Here is a 24,809-nt window from a genome sequence, read left to right as displayed (position 1 = left end):
ACTCACGCGTTCGTACATGGCCACTCACTCTTCAACGTCGGCGCCATCGGTCCCGCAGAAAGTTAGAGAATCCTTGGGTTGCACAATGACAACCGAAGGTGACAGCGACGTAGCATGCGTTGGTGACGTAGGAGGCGGCAACGACGTGGATCCCGAGTGCTCAACGTCATTCATAGTGCGGACGGTGATGCGTCGTCCACTGCGGAACTCCGTTTCCAGCCGTGGTACCCAGCACCTCCACCAATATGTTAGGGGGATGTCGGGAGTATGGTAGATTATATTTACAATATATATTCAAGATCAGTCTGAGTAGTTAAGATGGCTGACCACCAACAACCCGCAGCAGCCAGCGTCTCGCGATCTTTTTTTCTTCCTCTCTTCGTTTATACTTCCTTAACAATCTATATATATATATATATATATATATATATATATATATATATATATATATATATATATATATATATATTAATGGATGCACTGAACAGTTCCTACGGTAACGTCTGATCGTAACCGACAAGGCAGGTGACGCAGAGCAGGAACAGCTGGTTGCCCGAACGACTCACACTCGTGCTAAGCACTGGCGATCCGGTTGGCCAACTGGTTGCACAGCAGGCATGGAAGAGACGATCTGGCTGGCCTTGTTCTTGTGCTCTTCTTCTTCATTACAATTACCCCCGGTGCAAAAGCGGAGCCATCCTGGCGACTTACGACGTGCAGACGAGCGGGTCATAGAAATGTTTCAGGCGGCGAACGTGAACAACATCCCGTTCACAGCGGCGCTTGTCGGATGTCTATGTAAGCGGCTCTATGACATAGTTGACCGGAGAGGTGCGTTCGACGATGCGGTATGGTCCATCATACTGCGAGAGAAGCTTTGTCGAAAGTCCACGCGTGGTAGAAGGCACGGACAACAAAACAAGTGTGCCGGGAGCGAAGTTCGGATTCGTAGAGTCGCCATTACGATTGGCTTTTTGTCGTTGTTGGTCGGCGGAGGTGAACTTTCAGGCTAATTGACGGCACTCCTCGGCGTATTGGGCGACGGCTGAAACGGGAGCACACTTTGACGTGTCTGGTGTATAAGGCAAAACCGTATCGATGGTATGGGAAGGGTCGCGACCGTAGAGAAGAAAGTATATAGAAAATCCTGTAGTACTTTGTGTAGCCGTATTATATGCGTATGTGACAAATGGGAGGATGATGTCCCAGTTTGTATGCTCCTATGAAACGTACATGGCGAGCATATCACCAAGGGTGCGATTGAAACGCTCTGTGCGCCCGTTAGTTTGAGGATGGTACGCCGTGGTGGTCCGGTTAACTATACGGCACTGAGCAAGCGGAGCTTCAACCACCTGTGACAGAAACACACGGCCTCTATCACTCAGCAGCTCCCGAGGTGGGCCATGACGAAGAATGAAACGATGGAGCAGAAAGGATGCAACGTCACTGGCGGTCGCTGCAGGTTTCAGCATAGCGTGTAAGGTGATCAACTGCGACAATAATCCATCGTTTTCAGCGGGTGTTAGCGGTAGCGGCCCGTACAGGTCAATTCCCACATGGTCGAAGGCACGAGCAGGGCACGGAAGCGGCTGTAATAAACCGTGGGCTGGATGTGGCGGAGATTTGCGGCGTTGGCATCGCTGGCACGAGCGGACATAGTTTTGGACGAAAGTAAACACTCCTCGCCTGTAGTAACGTTGCCGCAGGCGCTCATGCGTCTTCAAAACGCCTGCGTGTGCACATTGTGGGTCAGTATGGAAAGACGCGCACATTTCGGAACGCAAAGTCTTAGGGATAACCAGGAGCCACTTGCGATCATCGGGATGGTAGTTGCGTCGATACAAGAGGTTATCCTGGACAGCAAAATGGACAGCCTGGCGACGCAGGGAGCGGGAGATGCAGGCGGGCCAGAAAGGAGATCCAAAAGAGAGGCCATCCAAGGATCCTTGTGCTGTTCTGATGCGAAGGTGTCGATGTCGACCGAGAATACCGTCTTATTGGCGGAGAGGGAGGCCGTGTCGGCTGGCAGCGGAGAGTGGGACAGAGCGTCAGCGTCAGTGTGCTTGCGACCTGAGCGGTATATGACGTGAATGTCGTATTCTTGAATGGGCAGTGCCCAGCGGCAAGGCGTCCAGACGGGTATTTTAAAGAGGTTAACCAACAAACAGCGTGATGGTCAGTAACCACACTGAAAGGCCTGCCGTATAAATAAGGGCGAAACTTTTTCTGTGACGCTATAATTGCGTTCCACTTTGGTCAGCGCACGACTGGCGTAAGCAACGACGTACTCGGACTAGCCAGACTTGCGCTGCGCAAAGACAGAGCCAAGGCCAATACCACTGGCATCGGTATGCACTGCAGTTGGGGTGGTGGGGTCGTAGTGTCGCAGTATAGGCGGAGATGTCAGGAGACGGCGTACGATCACGAACGTGGTGTAGCATGCAGGAGACCAGGAGGATATCTTGTTGGCGTCACTTAAGGGTTGTGTCAGAGGTGATATTGAGGCAAAATTGCGAACAAAGCGTCTAAAGTAAGAACAGAGGCCGATGAAGGCGCGGAGTTCTTTGAGTGTCTTAGGTTTCGGAAATTCTGCTACAGCGCGAAGTTTTGATGGGCCGGGGCAAATGCCGTCTTGTGGTACGACGTGACCTAGAATCAGGAGCTTGTGCGCGGCGAACTGGTACTTTTTCAGGTTCAGTTGCAGGCTTGCGTTGGTCAAGGACGTCAACACTTGCGTAAGGCAAAGAAGATGCGTGTCGAAATCAAGGGCGAACACAACGATGTCGTCGAGGTAACAAACACGTGCTCCATTTTAGGCCGCGCAAGATATTGTCCATCATTCGTTCGAACATAGCAGGCGCATTGCATAGGCCAAATGGCATCACATTAAATTCGTATAAACCATCTGGGCAGCCAAATTCGTATAAACCTCAGCAGTCATGAAGGCATTACGGAATCAGGGTGTAGACGAGCCGTATGTAAAAATACTGAAAGATATTTACAGCGGCTCCACAGCCACCATAGTCCTCCATCGAGAAAGCAACAAAATCCCAACAAAGAAACGCGTCAGGCAGGGAGATATGATGTCTCCAATGCTATTCACAGCGTGTTTACAGGACGTATTCAGAGACCTGGATTGGGAAGAATTGGGGATGAAAGTCAATGGAGAATACCTTAGTAACCTGCGATTCGCTGATGATATTGCCTTGCTTAGTAACTCAGGGGACCGATTGCAATGCATGCTCACTGACCTGGAGAGGCAAATCAGAAGAGTAGGTCTAAAAATTAATCTGCAGAAAACTAAAGTAATGCTTAACAGTCTCGGAAGAGAACAGCTATTTACACTAGGTAGCGAGGCATTGGAAGTGGTAAAGGAATACATCTGCTTAGGGCAGGTAGTGACGGCGGATCCGGATCATGAGACGGAAATAATCAGAAGAATAAGAATGGGCTGGGGTGCGTTTGGCAGGCATTCTCAGATCATGAACAGCAGGTTGCCATTAGCCCTAAAGAGAAAAGTGTATAATAGCTGTGTCTTACCAGTACTCACCTACGGGGCAGAAACCTGGAGGCTTAAGAAAAGGGTTCTACTTAAATTCAGGACGACGCAACGAGCTATGGAAAGAAGAATGATGGTTGTAACGTTAAGGGATAAGAAAAGAGGAGATTGGGTGAGGGAACAAACGCGAGTTAATGACATCTTAGTTGAAATCAAGAAAAAGAAATGGGGGGCATGGGCAGGACATGTAACGAGGAGGGGAGATAACCGATGGTCATTAAGGGTTACGGACTAGATTGCAAAGGAAGGGAAGCGTAGCAGGGGGCGGCAGAAAGTTAGGTGGGCGGATGAGATTAAGTAGTTTGCAGGGACGACATGGCCACAATGACTGGGGTTGTTGGAGAAGTATGGGAGAGGCCTTTGCCCAGCAGTGGGCGTAACCAGGCTGATGATGATGAAACCATCTTGAGTAATGAATGCAGTTTTAGGGCAATCAACTGCTGACATCGGGACCTGCCATTAGCCTGAGCGTAAATCTAACGAAGAGAAGAATTTAGCGCCTTGCAAGCTGTCCAGACCATCGTCAATGCTCGGTGGAGGGTAGACGTCTCTTCGCGTTATCTTATTAAGACGGCGATAATCGACTCAGAACCGAATAGAACCATCTTTTGTTTTGTGACGAGAACCACCGGTGAAGCCCACGGGCTGTTGGAAGGTCGAACGACGCCGCGCTGAAGCATGTCGTCCACGTGCTCACTGATCACCTGACGCTCCTTGGTGGATACGCCGTATGGGCGCTGCCGCAATGGCGTGTTGGAGCCAGTGTCGATGTGGTGGCTGACGGATGTGGTGGCTGACGGTGGCTGACGACCCAGAGTAATCTGAGCGACATCAAAAGAAGAGCGGAACTGGGCAAGCAGGTGAAGAAGCTGGGAGCGCTGCTCGGAAGTAAGGTCATCGGCAATGAATGGTGTGAATATGTCAGGAGATGGCGGAGCAGAAGTGGAAAGTGCACAGAAGTTAGTGAGTTCTGCATACGAAGCATCCGGCACGTCCGTTATAAACATGTAATCAAGAGGCTGAACATAGCCAAGTGCTTCGCCGCAAAGAGCCATCAGGGCTGTAGGAAGCGGATTGCAGACAACGATGGCGCTGAAACCGGCTGAAATGTCAAGCGTGGCGAAAGGGAGTGGAACGTCTTTGCGGGTGATGAAGTGTTCTGAAGGAGTAAAGAGGACAGCGCCTTCAGAGACAGCGCCACAGAAAACGGGAACAACGGCAGACGAGTACGGCGGTATGGCGATGTCTTCTCGAAGAACGAGCTTAGCGGGAAGAGAAGTGGCGCCGACGAGGGGCACGTCACACAGGGGCGATAATTTGACTTCAGCACGCGCACAATTTATGACGGCGTTATTTCGCGAAAGACAGTCCCACCCAAGTATCACGTCGTGAGAACAAGACTGCAGAACCACAAACTCCACAATATAGAGAACGCCCTGAATAGCAACTCTAGCTGTGCATGCTGCTGAAGGCTGAACTGGCTGGGCGCTTGCTGTGCGAAGAGAAAACCCAAAAAGTGGAGTCGTAACTTTTCGTATAGCGCGAGAGAGGCGTTCGTTTAGGGCAAACACGGTTGCTCCAGTATTAATTAGCGCAACGGTAGGGACGCCGTCAACAGTAAGGTCGACAACGTTTGAAGGCGACAATGGAGGACTTGTACAGATCGATGGCGACGCAGCTCCTGCCTCCTGAACTGCGGTGCTTCGTTTTCTTCTTGCGTGGGTGAAGGGCGCCGACGCATGGGGACAACGAGCGGCGACGTGGGGAAGGTGAACGACGTGTAAGGACCGGGCACTCGCCTGGTGGCCTGTTCGACTGCCGACTATAATAAGTGTCGTGGAAAGGCTGCACGTCGGCGTAGGGAGGCGACTGCACAAACTCATCAGAGTGCAGCATGCGGCGGCGGCAGAGTCGTGCAACATGGCTGGGAATACCGCAGGCATAACATATGGGCCTGTTGTCTTGCGTGCGCCAAGGATTACTAAAGGCAGGAGCAGGTCGAAGAACGGGATGATGAACGGGTGGTAGCGGCCGAGGATGTAGCGCAACGAGTGGTTGACGAGGAGGCTGCGCGGCGACGGATCCGTAAGTAAGTGGCACGGCGACAGGGTGTTTATGCTGCGTTGGTAGAGCCTCAGCAACTTGGTCTTCCATAGCCCGCCGGAGCGTAGGAGCGAGCTGTGTAGGGGGCTGTTGCGGCAGCGGCTCCTGTTGGGGTAGCTCAGCGAAGGGTAGCAGAGAAAGCTGACGTGCTACTTCCTCCCGAACGAAAGCTTGGATTTGTGTGAGCAAGGGGGAGCGATCAGAGAAGGCTGTCATGGAAGAGAGGGCCTCGTCAGCCACTGAGGGTCGCCTGGTCAACTCGCACTGCCTGCGAATCCGAGGCGTTGCCACAGAATTTGGAAACCTCAAGAGAAAGTGATGACTACGACCACTGCGACTTCTACGGAAAGGGTGACACCGACTTACCTAACGCTGCTGAACCACCAAGTGCCGACGGCTTGTCATGGCGACACATTTGAAGACTGGCTGGCGGAACTCGAGCGCGTGGCTGCGTTTAACAAGTGGGACAACAACGCCAAACTCGGAAACGTCTAGTTCAGCCTCCAGGATGGTGCGCGCACGTGATTTATGAACCACGAAAGTGCCCTGTCATCCTGGCCTGAATTCCAGCGCAAGCTACTGGAGACTTACTCCAGCCCCGATCACCGGGAAAAAGCGGAGCGAGTCCTTCAGTCACGCGTCCAAAAGCCCAACGAGAGCGTCACGATGTACGTGGAGGACATGACGCGTCCCTTTCAGCGTGCCGATCCAAGTATGTGGGAAGAGAAGAAGGTGCGTCATCCGATGAGAGGGGTAGAGGAACAGCTCTTTGGCAGTCTTGTTCGGAATGCGCCCAAGACTGTCGCGAAGTTCCTCACCGAAGCCACCGCAATGGAGAAGGCGCTTTAGCAACGGTCGAACATGTATAACCGACAAGTAAATTCCGCCTGCACTCCGGATACGCTGGTAGGCTTCAGGTGCGACGTCGCCTTGCTTTGCGAGCTGATTCGCTCAGTGGTTCGCGACGAGTTGCAGAAGCACCACGGTACGTCGCCACCGCCAGTCAGCTCCCTCACCAGCGTCGTACGCAACGAAGTACAGCAGGCACTGCAGGCATCTCTTTCCAGCAGTGAAGCGCTACCTCTGCTAAGTGAGCCCCGGCGCAAGACTTGCGCAGAAACATTACTGAGCCCCGCCCAAGCTTTCGCACCTACTTTTGTTGCGCCGCCTGTCGCGTTGCAATCGGCGCAAGCCGCTCCGACAACTCCGCTGCCGTACTTCGACGACCGCCGAACACCCGCGAGGAAATGAGAGGTTTGGCGAGCACCCGATCAACGACCGCTATGCTACCACTGCGGGGAAGCTGGTCATGTATATCGGGAGTGCCCCTATCGATAACTCGGACTGCGGGGTTTTTCTAACGATTTGCCTAGACCTAGGTTTGGCCAAAGGCCTCCCGACATCGTAGAATTCATCGAAGAGCAGCGCAGGCCGTGCACATCGCAGCGGCAGTCCCGCTCACCCTCACCGCGGCGATATTTCCCTGCTCGTGATACCACCTCGAGGACGACGCAAGGGAGATCACCAAGTTCACGCCGGAAAAACTGACGTCAGTGACCTTCCGAGGCGGGGCCGCTGATACTCGACGCGCTGAAGACTTCGTATCGTGCCGACCGCAGAACAACGAAAACACGACGACGCCAGAACCAGTTCCCGCGAACAAGATTTCAGTGGGCATACCAGCGTTGATCGACTGCAGAAAAATGAGTGCACTTGCAGATACCGGCGCCAATTACTCTATTCTTAGTGGTAAACTGGTGAGCATTCTGAAAAAAGTTACGCTGCCTTGGAACGGGGCACCAGTTCGTACGGCAGGTGGCCACGTCGTCACACCGCTTGGCTTATGCACGGCGAGAGTAGAAATTCGCGGTGCTGCTTTTCTCGCCACTTGTCTGGTTCTACACGAGTGTTCCCGCGATTTAATTCTTCGGATGGACTTTTTCCGGGAATATGGCGCCATTATTTACCTCCGAGAGCGCTGCATCATTTTCTCAACGCAAAGGGCAACAACACAGACCGATGCCGTTGGACACAGATCCGCACTTCGCGTTTCGGACGACAGCATCACGGTACCGCCGCGTGCGTGTGTTATGGTTCCGGTCAAGTCCGACGAGCTACAAGACGGTGAAGCCATTGTAGAAGACAATATTTCTATGTTGCTGACCCAAGGTATTTGTGTAGCTCGAAACCTTGTGGAACTTCGTGATAGCCAGACAGCGGTCCTCGTTACCACCTTTACCTTTGAGCATAGGCACATTTTTCGTGGCACTGCCGTCGCCTACGCCGAACCATCAACGAACATCGTCGAGTGCTTTGCTTCTGAAGTGGACACAGACGTCGGTTCGCTCAGAGACATCGATTTATACTCCGAGCTTACGGACGACCAAAAGAGCGCACTGCAAGAACTCTTGAACGAATTCCGCGCGTGCTTCGCTCGGTCTACTAAGGTGGGTCAAACGCCAATCACGAAGCACCAAATAACGACATTCGCCGATGCACGTCCCATCAAACAACAGTCTTATTGTGTCTCGCCGAAAGAACGTGAGGCAATTCAAGGCCAAGTCAAGGAGGTGCTAGATGATGGTGTCATTCAGCCTTCGCACAGTCCGTTGTCGTCCCCGGTCGTTCTCGTCAAGAAAAAAGACGGAACGCTTCGTTTCTGAGTTGATTATCGACGCCTCAACGATGTCACCAAGGAGGACGTGTACGCAATACCACGTATCGATGACTCTTTAGACAAGTTGCGGCGAGCTAAGTATTTTTCGTCTCTCGATTTAAAGAGCGGTTACTGGCAAATTGAGGTAGATGAACGAGACCGCGAAGAAACTGCTTTCGTCACTCCATATGGCCTTTACAAATTCAGGGTACTTCCTTTCGGGTTCTGTTCGCCACCATCAACTTTCCAGCGAATGATGGACACCGTTCTCGCTGGTTTGAAGTGACAAAGCTGCCTCCTCTACCTCGACGACGTGGTTGTTCTTTCGGCGACATTTGACGACCAGCTGAAAAGACTGCGGCAAGTTCTCGAAGCCATCCGATCGGCCAATCTCACCTTTAAGCCTCAGAAGTGTCATTTCGGCTACAAGGAGCTCATGTTTCTGAGACACGTGGTCAGCGCGGAAGGCGTAAGCCCCGATCCCGCGAAAACTGCCGCTGTAGCCACGTTTCCAACCAACACCGACCGACAAGGAAGGTGTCCGACGCTTCCTGGGCCTTTGCACATACTGGCGTTTCATAAAAATTTTTTTCGAAGATGGCGGAGCCGCTGCCTCGCCTCACGAGGGACGGTGTATCGTTCGGCTGGGCCTCAGAGCAAGAGACTGCTTTCACTGAGCTTCGACAGCGTCTGGTGCCAGCACCAGTTTTGGCCCACTTTGGCGAGGAGGTGTACAAGGAAGTTCATACAGACCCCGGTAACGTTGGTCTTGTTGCGGTGATTGTACAATGACAGGAAGGTATCGAAAGAGTGATCGGCTACGCAAGTCACACACTATCGCGTGCAGAGACCAACTACACCACTACGGAGAAAGAGTGTCTTGCCGTCGTATGGGCGCTGGCCAAATTTCGACATTACCTCTACGGCCGCCCATTCAATGTTGTAACACCCGCCGTGGTTGCTCAGTGGCTATGGTGTTGGGCTGCTGAGCACGAGGTCGCGGGATCGAATCCCGGCCACGGCGGCCGCATTTCGATGGGGGCGAAATGCGAAAACACCCGTGTGCTTAGATTTAGGTGCACGTCAAAGAATCCCAGGTGGTAGAAATTTCCGGAGTCCTCCACTACGGCGTGCCTCATAATCAGAAAGTGGTTTTGGCACGTAAAACCCCAAATATTATTATTATTATTATCAATGTTGTAACCGATCATCACTCGTTATGCTGGTTTGCAAATCTGCGGGACCCTTCTGGACGACTGGCATGGTGGAGTCTACGTTTGCAGGAGTATAGCGTTACCATCGTGTACAAGTCGGACCGCATACACGAAGACGCTGGCGCACTCTCGCGCGCCCCTATCGACACTACCGACCAAGACATTGAGGACGACGGCGTTTTGCTTTGGGCCATAAGCGTTACTGATTGGTCCACACGGCTGTGCGCAGACGACTCACTACGGCCTGTATTCAGACAGCTGGAAGGACGAAACCCATCAATACCCCGGTACATAGCTCGAGGATTGTCGTCTTTTTGTTTACGATATGGCGTCTTGTATAAGAACACCGCTGCGACCAACAAGACATACCTTTTGGTCGTTCCAGCAGACCTCCGTGCCGAAGTTTTATTCGCCTGTCATGACATGCCTCCGTCTGGCCATTTGAGTTTTACGCGAACGCTTCATAAATTGCGCAAATCCTACTACTGGCCGAAACTTGCCGAGTGTGTTAGGCGGTACGTACAAGGCTGCCGTGAATGCCAGCGCCGAAAGTCGCCAGCTGCGAAGCCTGCGGGATTGCTGAATCCGATTGAGCCACCTGGCAAACCTTTCGACCAGGTCGGCATGGATCTTCTAGGCCCGTTTCCACTGTGATCATCTGGCAACAGGTAGATAATCGTCGCCACAGGCTATTTAATGCGGTATGCTGAGACAAAGGCGTTGCCTCGAGGTACAGCTTCCGAGGTTGCCCAGTTTGTCATACAGAGCATCGTCCTACGGCATGGCGCCCCAGCACGTATTAACAGACCGAAACAAAGCCTTTACAGCGCAGCTCATTGAAGACGTTTTTAAACTCAGCTGCACAATCCATCAAAGGAAAACTGCCTATCATCCGCAGACAAACGGCTTAACCGAACGACTGAACAAAACGATGACTGACATGCTGTCTATGTACGTAGACGTACAGCACAAGACGTGGGACGAGATACTCCCATACGTGACGTTTGCCTGTAACACTGCTACGCAAGAAACAGCGCGCTTCACGCCGTTTTACCTCGTTTACGGCCGTGAAGTGCAGACAATGTTAGAAGCAATGCTGCTGTGCGACAACATCGATCACCTCGATCTCGCCCAAGATGCCGAACTCTCGCTCAAGATGCCGTGCAACGCGCGGAAGAAGCCCGTCAGCTTGCCCGAGTGCACATAAAGAAACAACAGACCATCGATGCGCAACGTTACAATCTCCGCCATCTACAAGTTGAGTTCCAACCTGGCGATCAAGGTTTGGTCTGGACTCCCGTGAGCCCAGAAGGCCTATCCGAGACGCCTTTGAGCCGCTACTTCGGACCTTACAAAGTGTTGCAGTGAATTAGTGACGTGAATTACGAAGTCCTTCCTTACGGAAGCCAGCCTCCCCGACGTCGACAACCCCAATCTGAGATTGTGCACATTATGCGGTTGAAACAGTACTATAGCCCCTAAAATTTGACGTGTTCAGCCGCTTAGGTTAGTTTTTGTTGTTGCTCGTCCCTCAGTACCTCGTGACTATATCGCACATCACAATGATTGTGACTATAGCCTATGTGTTCGTCCTAGGCCATCTCGGCGCTGTCACGTCAAGCCTATATATGTTTTCATTCTTCTATTTATTTATTTACTTTTTTGAAGAGGGGGGTAGTGCCACATGGTGTGGCACAGCAAGGGGACTGAAGAAGAAGAGAACGAGGTTCTTCTCGGCATCGCGCGTAAACGGTTACATTTCGTGAAGTACAAACGCCGGGATCCCCATTCAGCGTGTATGCATCAGCAGGATACACGCGACTATATATATATATATATATATATATATATATATATATATATATATATATATATATATATATATGGTGTGCAATTCCGTTTGGACATCTCAAATGAACAAAATGAATGCGTTATGCTAATATACCACTGATTTTTGAGCGGAGCTCTTGTACAACCTTTGTAAACACTGTAACAGTATAACTAAAGCTATGTCAAATTTGCTTCGGATGCTCTGCTTCTGATGCTCTGCGATATTTGAGTACTAACAGAGCAGATGCAAAATATTTTTCGCAGATTTTAAGCGAGATGTGCACGTTCCTGGATTTTCATGGCCAGCAAAGAGAACATATTGTGTGTATCCGCAGGGCATGATCCGGTACACGAACCGGATCCTCAGAGTCGCAATCATGGTGGCTTACGGGGGAAACCTTGTCATGCTGTGTGGCATCGCCTACTGCCTCGTCGATCCCACGTCAACCTGGTCGCTGCGCATCTTCTGCTTCTGCTACGGATTCCTCATCACTCTCGACATGGTCGACGTCGGATTCCTCGTCGAGACACTGAATCTCCAAGTAAGAAGCTTACGCATCCACTGCACAGTCAAGCTCTACGTAAAGGGGCCCTAGGCCCTTCTCGAACATTGTGAGAAAACGCTGACGATCTGCTAACGAGGCTCCTGTGAACATGTGAACCAAATATTATTGCACAGCATGCAGCAAGGAATTTAGGACCTCCTCTCAAAAGCTGTCAAAAATTGCTTGCTCTCACTTCCGAAATGTAGTTGTTAGGAGCTACGTTTAGCGGAGGCAAGTAATGCACATTTTGACAGGTTGAGAATGAAGAGTAGACTGGCTTTATTCCACAGTAAAACAGGTTTGCCGAGTGGCAGTGGTGGCACCCCTGTCGGTCAGAAAAAGCAGTGGACAATGACGCCCACGTGGAGGCGAGTCGAGCAGTAACTGAATTTCACAGAAGCTGGTGACAAATTACAGAGACAGATCATCTCTACAAGGGCTCCCCCCTAGAATGCCGGAGGCTTAGGTGTGAATGGCGGGAGCAATGAGGCGTTAATGCTCAAGATAGGCGGGTTTCACGGGGTCGCATGGCCGTCGCTTCTTTGCCTCGAACGTCAATCTCCAAGGTTTGCTTTGAACGCGAAACCACATGAAAGGGGCCTTCATAGGAAGGAATCAACGGTGGCTTGATAGAGTCGCGCTGTAAGAAGACGCGCGTGGTTATTTCAATTGTCGGAAATCTAAACACGGGCTGCCCGCGGGCGATAGGTCGTTGGGTGTAGGTCGAAACTGGTCGAGCCTGGAGTCTAGCCTCTCTAAGTGCTTCGCTGCCGCTGACGGAGTGCCTTGCTGGGTGCCGAAAAACTGGCCTGGAACGCGGATATTGCTGATCCATAAAGAATCTCGGCAGCGCTAACTCTGAGATCATCCTTGAATGTTGCTCACAGCCCCAGTAGTACTAGGGGTAGCCTTTCCACCTGTTGCTGTCTGTCGAGCGTGGCGGTCAATGACGCCTTTAGTTGTCGGTGGGGACACTCGACCATGACGTTACATTATGGGTGGTAAGCCATGGTGTTATGCAAGCGCGTGCTGAGTACTCTCGCCAGTGCAGAAAGAAGCAAGCTTTGGGATTGCCGGTCTCGGCCTATAGTTATGCGCGAAGGGCAGCCGTACCACGATACCCACGTAGCAGCCAATGCGTCCGCCATTATTTCGGCCGTGATGTCTTCCTCAGCTTCCTCAGCGCGCTGAGCACATTTTTCGGCGTCAGTAGTTACATGCTCGTTGTCTTGACGCGGAAGCATAGTGTCCAGCATTGTCTGAACTTCCCGGCCGTAAAGGAGACGAAATGGTGTAAAGCGCATTGTTTCTTGTACGGTGGTATTATACGCGAAGCTCACGTAAGGCAAGATGTGATCCCATGTTATGTGCTGGACGTCAATATACATAGGGATCATGTCCGTGATGGTCTTGTTTAATCGCTCCGTACGTCTGTTGGACAGCGGATGGCAAGCAGCCGTCTTTCGATGCCTGGTGTTGCTCAAATGAAAAATTTCGTCCATGAGCTGTGCTGTGAACGCCATCCCTCTGTCTGTGATTACAGCGGACGGGGCACCATGGCGCAATACAATGTGGCAAATGAAGAACTGCGCTACCTCAGAAGCCGTGCCTCGTGGGAGCGCCTCTGCCTCGGCATAGTGGGCTAAAGAGTCAGTCGCAACAATCACCTACTTGTTGCTGTCGGTTGACAGAGGGAAAGGTCCAAGAATGTCCAAGCCGACTTGGTCGAATGGCTTATGAGGTGGTTCGATAGGTTGCAATAACCCGGCGGGCTTCATGGACGTTGACTTTCACCGCTGACATTCACGCCAGCCTTTAACATACTGTTTGACGCTTGCCGTAAGGCCGGGCCAGTAATACATCTCGCGCTCCCTGGCAAGTGTTCGTGAGGATCCCAACTGGCCAGATATGGGTTCGTCATAACAACCGAAAAGAATATCGTCCCGCAAGTCTTTCGGAACCACCAGGAGTTTGGCTCGGTCATTTGAACAGGCGTTTTTCTTGTAAAACACGTTGTCGCGTAGACAGGAGGACGTCAATACGCGACATAGATGGTGTAGATTACTTGTTGGGCGGCCCTCTAAGTGGTCGATGATAGATCGAAGTTAGGTGGCGTCACGCTGTCGTCTGATCAAGTCCGATGCAGTAATTGCGCCCAGGAAGCTGTCGTCGTTCTCTGACTCTCGACTGACAGGTTCGGCGGGTATACGCGACAATGTGTCAGCTTCTTCGTGCTTGTGGCCAGACTTTTAAACGATGATGACCTCAGATTACTGTAGCCGCAAGCTCCACCGTGCCAGTCGTCCTGAAGGATCGCGTATGTTTGCCAACCAATATAGGGCATGGTGGTCTGTCATCACTTTGAAGGGACGGCCATAGAGGTAAGGGCGAAACTTCGTGATCACCCGCACAACCGCGAGACACTCTTTTTCTGAGGTAGAATAGTTCGCCTCGGCACGGGATAGTGAGCGGCTAGCATAAGCTATTACTCTTTAAATGCCGTTTTGACATTGGACGAATACTGCTCCAACACAAATGTTACTGGCGTCAGTATGCACCTCGGTGTCAACGTCGTCGTCAAGATGAGCCAGGACAGGTGCTGACTGCAAGCATTGACGTAGTTTACGAAGGCCGTCTGTTGCTCACTCCTCCAAGCAAATGGCGTGTCGTCCCTTGTCAAGCGAGTCACGGGTCCCGCTATCTTAGGTAAGTTTTCGATGAAACGGCGATAATACGCCCAGAAGCCTACGAAGCGCCGCACGGCCTTCTTGTCGGCCGGAGGAGGAATTACTGCTACCGTAGAAAGCTTGTCGGGATCTGGCCGAACTCTTCTGGCGCTTACGACGTGTCCGTGAAAGTTGAGCTCTTCACATTCAAGTGGTGCTTTTCTGGTTTAAGCGTGAGATAAGTCGATCGGATCGTTTCTAGGACATTCTGCAGGCGATGATCTTGCTCAAATGTTTCAGAAAAGGCTACTACGTCATCAAGCTACACGAGACAAGTCTGCCACTTCAGTCCAGCTAGGACGGTATCCATGATTCGTTGGAAAGTAGCTGGGGCTGAGCACAAGACGAAAGAGACCACTCAAAATTCGTAGAGGCCGTCGGGAGTCACGAAAACAGTTTTCTCGCGGTCCTGTTCGTCTACCTCAATTGGCCAGTACTCGCTTTTCAAATCATGTGACGGAAAATATTGGGCACGCCGCAGTCTTTCTAACGAATCGTCGATACATGGCAGTGGGTACACGTCCTTCTTAGTTACGTTGATGAGGTTCCGTTAGTCCACGCAGAAGCGTTGCGTTGCGTCTTTCTTTTTGACAAGAACGCCCCGAGACGACCATGAGCTCTTGGATGGTTCGATAACGCCGTTTTTAAGCATCTCATTTACATGCGTACGAATCGCTTCTCGTTCTTTCACCGATACGCGGTAGGGCCGATGGCGTATCGTACGTGCCTCGTCGCATGTGATGATCCTCTGCCTTCTGATAGAAGCCTGGCGTGCCTTGGACAAACTTGCGCAGCATGCCCTAAATTCAATCAAGCAAGAGCTCGCTCAGTGCTGCCTGGTTGTCTTTCTATAGCTTTGAATTGATGTCGATGTTGCTCAGTGACTTGTCAGGCAACCCCAAGACTTCAGAGGCAAAACAGTCAGCCACGTTCTCAATTTCGTCGGCAAACTCAATCGAAGTATGACAGAAAAGGTGGAAATGCTCGTTACTGAAGTTGGCGACAAGCAACTGAGAACGGCCATGACTAAGCTGTAGCACACTCCTAGCTGGACAAACACCTCGCGTCAGTAGACGGGATAAGTTGCTTTCTGCAACGACTTCACGTTCGTGTATTCCACCGCACATGACTTCGACAAGGACACTGGATCGTGCAGGAAGCGTAGTGCTTTTGGCGGAAGCACAAAGGGCGTTGTCACGTCTGTTTTCGCCGTATCCGTCGATTGCTCGGTCGGCTGAGAAGGTGAGTACACCTCTTGGTAGATCAATAACAGCGCCATATTTTTGCAGATAGTCAACCCCGAAATGGACGTCACGGGAGCATTCGCGTAGGTAAGGCAGCTCGCCACAAATGTCGATCCTCGAATCCACACTCTGGCCACGCAGGTTCACAGTGGAGTAACGACCACCAGCCGTCCGAACCTTCGAGCGATGCCAAGGGGTAATTACTTTCTTCGGAAGCGTCGCCATCTTCCCGCTTAATATAGAAAAGTCCGCACCGGTATCCACTAAAGCGCTAACCACGTAACCATCGATTACCACCGGTATGTCGAGCGAAAGCCGGTCATTCTGTTCAGCTGCAGTTGACGTCAGATCGGTGCCCGTCCTTGATCGCATCGATCGGAGGTCTTCAGCGCGTCGACTGCCAGCGGCCTCGCCCCCAAAGGTCGCTGTAGTTATTTTTCCCGGCGAGACTGGGCTATCTTGCGCTTGATTCTTGCCGGAGTGGTGGAGAAAATCGTCTTGGCGACGGCGAGCGTGACTGTCGGCCGGTAGGCGGTGGCATGCGCTGTTCATCGAGATAACCATCAATATCCCGTGGTTGTTGGCCAGGCCTGGGTGGCGGCGAGCAGGCGGAAGGTCCTCGCAACCCGAGACGTCGGTATGGGCGCTGGCAGTAGAATTTATCTGCCTCACCGCAGTGGAAGCACAGACTACGGTTGTCCGGTACGCGCCAATTTTCCGACTTCCGAGTGGTCATTCGTCGATCATCGGCGTAATGCACTGGCTGCTGCGCCTGAAGCATAACAGGAGGAGCGGCAAGGGGAAACGCGGGAGACGTGCGTTGTTCTTCGATGTATTGTTGCGGCTGGGCTGCTGAAAGTGCAACTGGATGAGCGGCGTGAACAAACAGCGAAGGTGATGGAGCAGAGAGTCTGAGGGCTTCTGCGTAGGTCATACGCCGGTGTTCAGTGGTTCAGGCATGGTGCTGGCAAGAGTAAAGGTGGACCGGAGCGCTTGGTGCATTTCATCTTTTACAACGCTCGCAATAGAGCTCACCGTAGCCTTTGACGCGCCATAAACATTCTGCATTTCATCACGCACAATGGTGCGGATGAGTCCTCGGAGGTTGTCATCGTGGCCTCCGGTGGCCGTGAAAATATCGGAATAGGATGCCCCGGTCACTTGCCGCTCGTAGAAGTTCGATCGCTGCTGAATCATCTTCTCCATACTTACAGCCTCAGACAGAAATTCGGCGACAGTCTTCGGAGGGCTCCGCACAAGACCAGCGAAGAGCTATTCCTTCACTCCTCGCATCAGGTGACGCGAAATCTTGCCAGTGGTCCTTCCTGGGTCTGCTCGTCTGAAGAGGCGCCTTGTGCCTTCGACAAACGTGATGACACGTTCGTTGGGAAGGTGAACGCGGGCCTGGATTGCTCGTTTTGCTCGTTCGCAGTGATCAGCACTGGCGTAGGTGGCGAGCAGCTGACGGCAGAACTCAGGCCACGACGTCAGTTGCTCCTGACGGTACCACGTACGCGCACCACCCTATAGGCAGAAATGGGCATATATAAGTTTAGTCGAGTCGTCCCATTCTTTGTACTCGGCCACGGGCTTGAAGTCAGCCACTCAGTCTTCGACGTCTTTGAACACGTCGCCATGGAAGGACTTTGGAACCTGTGGGTTCTGAAGTGTGTACCTGATAGGGAGGGGGGTTCACCATGCTATCCGTAGCAGTTGAGGTGGTTGGAATCGCTGTGTTCTCTTGCGAAAGCAGTCCCCTGAACCTACGGATGGTCTGAGGGACGGGCGTGTGGATTGGCACTGGGCTGGTGGTTCCGCTTCCAGGAGGGGTGTGCTGCATGAGTTAGAAATACCCAGCACCTCCACCACTTTGTCACGTTTCTTTAAAGAGGACTCGCGGCATTTAATGAAGACAGCTGGCTTCTGAAAAATACGGTGGTGGGATCTGGCTATCGAGCAGGCGGGGGTAGCACGCGGGCCTCTTCCTTCTTGTCCTTCCTGTCTATTCTCTTGCAATGTGCCCACTAGTGCAGGTGGCAATCTATATATATCTATCTTCTTTCTACACTAGCAGGACTTCAATTGGTAAAAAGTTTGGCTCGAATAATATTTTGTGGTGTTATTCAATGATTTACCCTCTGAAGTGCTAGGGCGCTATATCGTAAAACTACTCCAAAATGTTTTATTCCAATCTCCTTACGTCACATTTGCGTAACCGCCGACGCAAGCATCGGGTGATCACACGCAGGGTTGTCTGAACAGACCAATCAAAAGCTCTCCACGTTCATAGGAGGCCACTTTTTTGCTTACAAAACGAATAAAATTGCCTACACTGAGCGGCTTGTCTTATCTAATTGGCTGACAAGAGGCGGGGAGCACGCTCAAGTGGAGAGGGATTCAATGGGGCCGAGCCACTGTACTGAAAATCGATAACGGGATGACGAGAGTGGTGCCGGCGTTTGCGATTGGTCTGCTTTCCCTTACTTAGCTTGCGGTGGCCGGTCTAAAATCGCGGCGGCATACAACGGAAGCTTAAGAATGACGCTAAAACGGATCCTCAGCAAAGAATAGTTGGCAGAATGAGGTCGTAAACGTGCCGAAAGTGCTCGAAAACGTTGCACGGCCACGCAAAGAGTTTTATTATACGCAAATAAACTCATGCTCTCCGGCAGGTGCGAGTACCCAGTGCCTGAGCGATCGGTGGCAGCCATCTTTTATTCCTTTCGGAACGGGGCAGCTTGCAGCTATTCAGAAGAAAATACAGTTTTATTCGGCATATTAATGCATCTTTAGCGTGTACACGTCACTTTGACGCGGTGGGCTTCTGCGGTTTTGTGACGTCGCGTGACAGCAGGGAAGAAGTTTGGGCGTGTTGGTGGGATACATTCAGACTGGGATACATAGCGCAAAAATTTTTTTCACAGGGACAAGCAGAACACAGGACGAGCGCTAACTTTCAACAATTGATTTATTGCAGCTGGTGAGTACCTATATACTCACTGGGACGCCACTACAATAGAACACACTGAAGGGAAGGAGGAAAAGACAGTCATGTGACCATTATGCCCAAAAATTCAAGCTCTTTCCTTGATAAAAGCAAGCATCTTTTGTGACGACGACGTGAGGCAAGCACGCCAAAGATGGTGGGAACACTCAAGGCTGTTGACATACTCCACTGAAACCTTCTGGCACGGCGTTCTGGACGCCCTTCGTCCCTTGGCTTCACGCAAGGTCGGGCATAGTGAGGACAGGCTCCACACTATAGGTGACGCCGACGTTCCTGAGGAAGTTCACCGGATTCGGTGCCTCGGTCCAAAATTCGCCGTTCAGCCTCGGAAGGATCCCGCTGAGCTTCTGACTTGCGTCCGTGATGTGGCTAAGAGCGCGCCAGTGGAGGAACGTGAGGCCTGTGTTTCTCAGGGAGTCAAGGTGCTCTCTTGTGGCGGACATGAGCGCACGGGTGACCGGATCGGTCGAGTAGCGGCCTCACTTCGGGAACGCAGGCTATGTGTCCTGCCTGCGGACAAGGAAGGGGGTTTCGTGGTGCTTTCCCAGGGTGCTTACCGTGATAAAGCCTGTGCTGCGGTATGTGCCGTCTTTAATCCTAATCGACATGTTTCGCTGAAGAAAGTAAAGTTGCGGGCTAAGCAGATGTGTAAAGATTTTAATTTGGCAAACATTGCAAAGAAAATCAATGGCACGGACGGTGACTGCCTAGAAATGTTTTTCATCGCCAAGACCCATAAGGATGATTGTCCTTTTCGTGTCATTGTTTCGGAATCCGGGACGTGGCAGAAGTGCGTCGCAGAATTCCTGCAAAATAGCCTGAGGCTCCTCAACGTGGCGGATCCGTTCCTTACCAAAGATTCTTCAGCTGTGATCAACTTTTTAAATGGAGCTGACGGCGAGTGTTCAACTGCATTTTCTGTGGACATAAAAGATTTGTTTTATTCTTTGGCACATGAGGGTTTGCCGTGCAGTGTTGAGGCGGCAATAGATGAGCACGGCGCTGTCCTTTTTTCTGACGCTTGTAGTGTTAGTGTGGCAAGGTTTTTAGAGCTTTTATCATTTTATTTGAGGTCCACTTTTGTTCAATTTGACAATAACATTTACCTGCAAAAGCAGGGTGTTTGCAGAGGCTCTTGTATAGCGCCCATATTACGTGACCTGTTTTTAGCTCGATGTGACAAAGCTTTTGCTGCGCGGTTGGGTGATTTGGGCGTTGTGAAGGTTTTTAGATATGTAGATGATTTTTTGGTATTTTTAGATAGATCACTACTTGATCCGGCTGCCAGTTCTCATGTAGATTGCCGTTTTGACTGTTCAAACCCTGCTGTTAGGTGTATTCTTGCCTCATTCAATGAGTATTATAGGCCACTTACGTTCACTACTGAATTTCCAGCGCAGGGCAATATCAGGTTTTTAGACGCGTTTGCATTTCAAAGCTGAACACGTGTGTTGGGTATATGAGCCCAGAGCTAATAAGCCGCCCTTGAGGTACAGTTCTGCACACTCTAAACTCATAAAAAGAAGTATCGTACGTTCTTTCCTGTCATGCGCTCTATCTAAGTCATGTGCTCACTTGCTAGATGAAGGCCTTAGTAAGCAGGTGGCTCGTCTGGAAGCAGCGAACTATCCGACACATATCATTATCTCGGTTTCTGAAGGCCTGCATCATCAAAGGAAACGAACTTCACGCATGAGCGATGAGCAGAGAGCGGATGACGAAAGAGAAAGGAAAGAAAAACGGGACAAACGAAAAGTGGCGGTAATTCCTTACTTTCATAAGGTTTCCCACAACCTAAAAAAGGTTGGGCAACGTTCTGGTGTAAACGTTGTGTTTACAGCACCTAACAAACTCTTGACGTTGAGTGTGATGAGCTGTCCCATGAGGAAACGAAAGCCTTTTGCGAGTGCATGTAACAAAGATCCTTTTGTTACATGCACTCGCAATGTTGTGTATAAGATCCCACTCTCGTGTGGGAAGTACTACGTGGGCCAGACGGGCAGATGTTTAAACGTGCGTCTGGCGGAGCATAGTAACAAAGTGGAGAGCATCGCAATAGATGGGCATCTGGCTGCGCCAGATGCCCATCCAGATGCCAGATGCCAGATGGCATGTGACGCGATGGCACCATGCTTCCCGCTATTAAAACAAGCTGTTGTTGTCTATCGCCACAGGAATAAGATTACGAGGGAAATAGTGGAACCAGCCGAGATAGCCAGAGCAGGTGACGAGTGCGTTAGCACGCCGTCTATATTTTTATCAAGGAAAGAGGTTGAATTTTTGGGCATAATGGTCACATGACTGTCTTTTCCTCCTTCCCTTCACTGTGTTCTATTGCAGTGGCGTCCCAGTGAGTATATATGTACTCACCAGCTGCAATAAGTCAATTGTTGAAAGTTAGCGCTCGTCCTGTGCTCTGCCTGCCCCTGTGTCAAAATTTTTGCATTATGTATCCCAGTCTGAATGCCGCGTGACAGGCAGGTGAAGTGGGTGCAGTCCGAAAACTTTTGACCAATAGCCGAGGGCTAATGGGGAAAAGCATCGAATCGTAAATAGAGAGAGAGATAGCGCGTAACCTTTTATTTCAAATCAACAAGATTTGAGTCCGGCGTCTTTTTAGTGGGTCTGGGCACCCGCCGCGGACGCGGTTCCGAGACCTTGTCTCGAAGCGGCTTCCTCGGCTCGCTGGACGGCCCAGAGTTGTGCTGTCAGGTCAGAGCTGAGCAGTGCGGTCATCCAGCGTGACTGGAGGCTGGCGGTGGAAGAGACGGAGGGGTCGGCACTGCCCGACTTGTTTGTTAGGTCCCGACACTCCCATAACATGTGATTTAGTGTGGCAACCTCGCCATACGATGTACATCTGTTTGTAGTGTACATGTCTGGATACATGGCGTGCATGAGTCTGGGGTTTCTGTAAGAGTCTGTTTTTAATTGTCTGAAGTGTACTGCTTGCGTCCTGTCTAACCTAGCGTGAGGGAATGGGTATATGCGGCTTTGTAATTGGTAGTGTGCCGTGAGGTCGTGAAAACTGGTCATACTATCCTCCCATGCCCAGACGTTTGCAGTACCCCGCGGGGGCTCTTCCTCCGATGCTGCTCGGTGAGTCAGGCCTCGAGCAACGCTGTGAGCCGCTTCGTTGGGGGTGCCCATTCCAGTGTGTGCCGGGATCCATAGCAAATGCCTTCGGATATCAGCGTCGGCCTCTCCCTGGTGTATGGGATGTCGCTGGAGTATCTGATACGCCTCTTGCGAGATGCGCCCATTTGCAAAATTGCGAATTGCCGTTTGCGAGTCGCAGATCACGTATGTAGCTTTGGTTTGTGTGAGGGCCAGTGCTATGGCCGCTTCCTCTGCCGCTTCGGCATGTGCCGGGTTCACGGTGACGCTCGTGAGGTGGTTGCCTCGGTGGCTAGTAACTGCCGCCACGAAACTCTTCCTGTCTCGATAACGGGCTGCGTCGGTGAAGACCGCCTCCTTGTCGTTAGAGTAACTTTTGTTCATGTGTTTTGCCCTGGTTTTACGCCTCCCCGTGTGGTGTTGGGGGTGCATGTTGCGAGGCAATGGGGGTACGTATAGTTGCTCGCGTATGGGTCTTGGAATGTCTACTTTGACGCCGTGTTGCGAATGGTATGTGATGCCGAGATTTTCAAGTACGTGTCTGCCCGGGCGGGTCTTAGATAGGCGTTCAAGTTGGGACACTTGTTGCGCCTCCACGAGTTCTTCGAGCGTATTGTGTAGGCCTAGTTCTAAGAGCTTGGTGGTGCTAACTCCAGGCGCAAGTCCCAACGCACATTTGTACGCCTTGCGTATGAGCGCGTTGAGCTTGTTTTTTTCCGCAACCGTCCAGTTGTGAAATGCTGCCGTGTACCTTATCTGAGAAATGACGAAGGCTTGTATGAGTCGGATGACGCTGCCTTCGCGCATGCCCGCGTGTTTATTGGTGATGCGTCGAATGAGCTGCATCGTGCTGGTGGCCTTTGCCGTTATCTTACGAAGTGCTTCGCCATTGCCACCCTTGTGTTCTATCATCATTCCTAGTACCCGGATTTTCTCTACTATCGGGATGGGTAGGCCGTTTGATGCCGTTAATTGGATCTCTTGCTTTTCCAGGGGGGTGTAGCATTTAGGTGGGCGCCCCTTTCTGATTTATCGGCCGAGCAGGCGAGTCGCGTGCCCACGAGGTAGTTTTCTACGCATTGGATGGCCTGTTGTAAACGTTGCTCGATCGCTCCGTCGCTGCCCGTTCTCGTCCAGATCGTAATATCATCCGCGTATAGCGTGTGATGCAGTCCTTCGATTTGAAACAATCGGTCGGGCAACCCCAGCAGGACGAGGTTGAAGAGCATTGGCGAGATCACCGAGCCCTGCGGGGTGCCCGAGCTGCCGATGTTGATTTGCTCTGACTGTAGTTGCCCCACTCGCATGCGAGCGGTTCTTCCCGTGAGGAAGTCTCGGACGTCGTTGTACGTGCGCAGGCCGAGATTTAGCTTGTATATTTGTCACAATATGGCATCGTGGCGAACGTTATCGAAGGCCCTCTTCAGGTCCAGCCCGAGGATGGCTCTCGTCGAACGCCCTGGATTGTCTATGATTTGGTGTTTTAGTTGCAGAAGGGCGTCTTGCGTGGAGAGATGTCTTCTGAACATAATCATGGTGTGTGGAAATAAGCCGTTGTCCTCGAGGTAATCCGTGAGTCTATTGAGAAACGCGTGCTCCAATAACTTGCCCACACAGGACGTGAGGGAGATGGGGCGCAGGTTCTCCAGCTGTAATTTCTTGCCGGGTTTCGGTATCAGTGTGATATTTGCTTCTTTCCATTGCCGGGGTAGCTTGCCTTGCGCCCAACACTCGTTAATGTATTTTGTTAGTTTCTCGATCGATTCGTAATCGAGATTGCGTAGTGCCCTATTGGGTATTCGATCGGGGCGAGGGGCCGACTTGGTGTTCAGCTTTACGAGGGCCGCCTTGATTTCGGCAACGGAGAATTCCTCGTCTAGGGTGGTGTCGCTTTCTCCTGAGTAGTCTGGATATATTTGCGGTGGCCTTTGGGATATGTAAAGGCGTTCCGCATCTCGTAGGAATTGTTCTTCCGTTCCCCCGTAAGCGTGTATGATTTTGTATATGCCTTGCATGTGTGTGGTCTTGGTGTTGGCGGGATCGATCAGGTACCGCAGTATCTACCATGTGCAACGCGTGGTGAGTTGACCATCCATCTCCGCGCATTTCTCTTCCCATTGTTGATGTTGCAGGTTAAGCGCATGCTTTTCTATTTCTTTGTTGAGCTGTGCTATCCATTTACGCAGTCTCCTATTGTGTCTCTGTTGTTTCCATCGGTGCTGCAGGTGAGTTTTGGCTTCCCACATGTGCAGCAACCGGGAGTCTATTGTCTCGAGCCCAGCTGTCGACGGGATCGTTTGCGTCATGCGCTCGATATCCCACCGCAGTTGGTCGGTCCATTGTTCTATATCTTTGACGTCTTTCATCTGTTGCTCATCACGATGTTTGCGTAGCCGATTCCAGTTGGTGATCTTCATTTGACGACCGGCATTGTGTTCCTGCGGACCACCTTCTGCTTCTATGGAAATAATGTAGTGATCGCTCCCCAAGTCTTGCATGGTGTTTGTCCAAGTGACTTTGCCTGTGGTGCACGTGAAAGTAAGGTCCGGCGTCGCGCAGTGCTTACGCTGTTGCCCTGCCTTGTTGGTGCCGCGGGTTCGGTGACCAGCTCGAGTCCGGCGTATTGCGCCGTTGCCCATAGATGGGTGCCTTTGGGGTGATCGTGCTTGTAACCCCACGCCGTGTGCGCCGCGTTAAAGTCCCCCCCCCCCCCCCCCCCAATGAACAGCTGTTGCCCTTTGGCGATGTCGATTGCCCGTTTGAAGAGGACATGGAAGCGGTGCTGGCGGCATCTGGGACTGCTGTAGA

At 51.6% G+C, this 24,809-nt stretch overlaps 1 protein-coding gene across 1 annotated transcript in view; it reads left to right on the top strand.

Annotated features, from left to right (window-relative positions):
* Positions 1 to 10,581: 10,581 nt before the first annotated feature.
* Positions 10,582 to 24,809, top strand: part of LOC142574444 (uncharacterized) — a 103,926-nt gene continuing 89,698 nt past the window's right edge. The window contains exons 1-2 of the mRNA XM_075683520.1: positions 10,582 to 11,038; positions 11,698 to 11,904. Of these exons, the coding sequence (XP_075539635.1) occupies positions 11,701 to 11,904 (204 nt within the window). The 5' untranslated portion in view covers positions 10,582 to 11,038; positions 11,698 to 11,700. The remainder of the gene's footprint in view (positions 11,039 to 11,697; positions 11,905 to 24,809) is intronic.

The sequence above is a fragment of the Dermacentor variabilis genome, chromosome 3 (genome assembly GCF_050947875.1).
Source record: "Dermacentor variabilis isolate Ectoservices chromosome 3, ASM5094787v1, whole genome shotgun sequence".
NCBI lineage: Eukaryota > Metazoa > Arthropoda > Arachnida > Ixodida > Ixodidae > Dermacentor > Dermacentor variabilis.
This window is presented reverse-complemented; position numbering and strand designations above follow the sequence as displayed.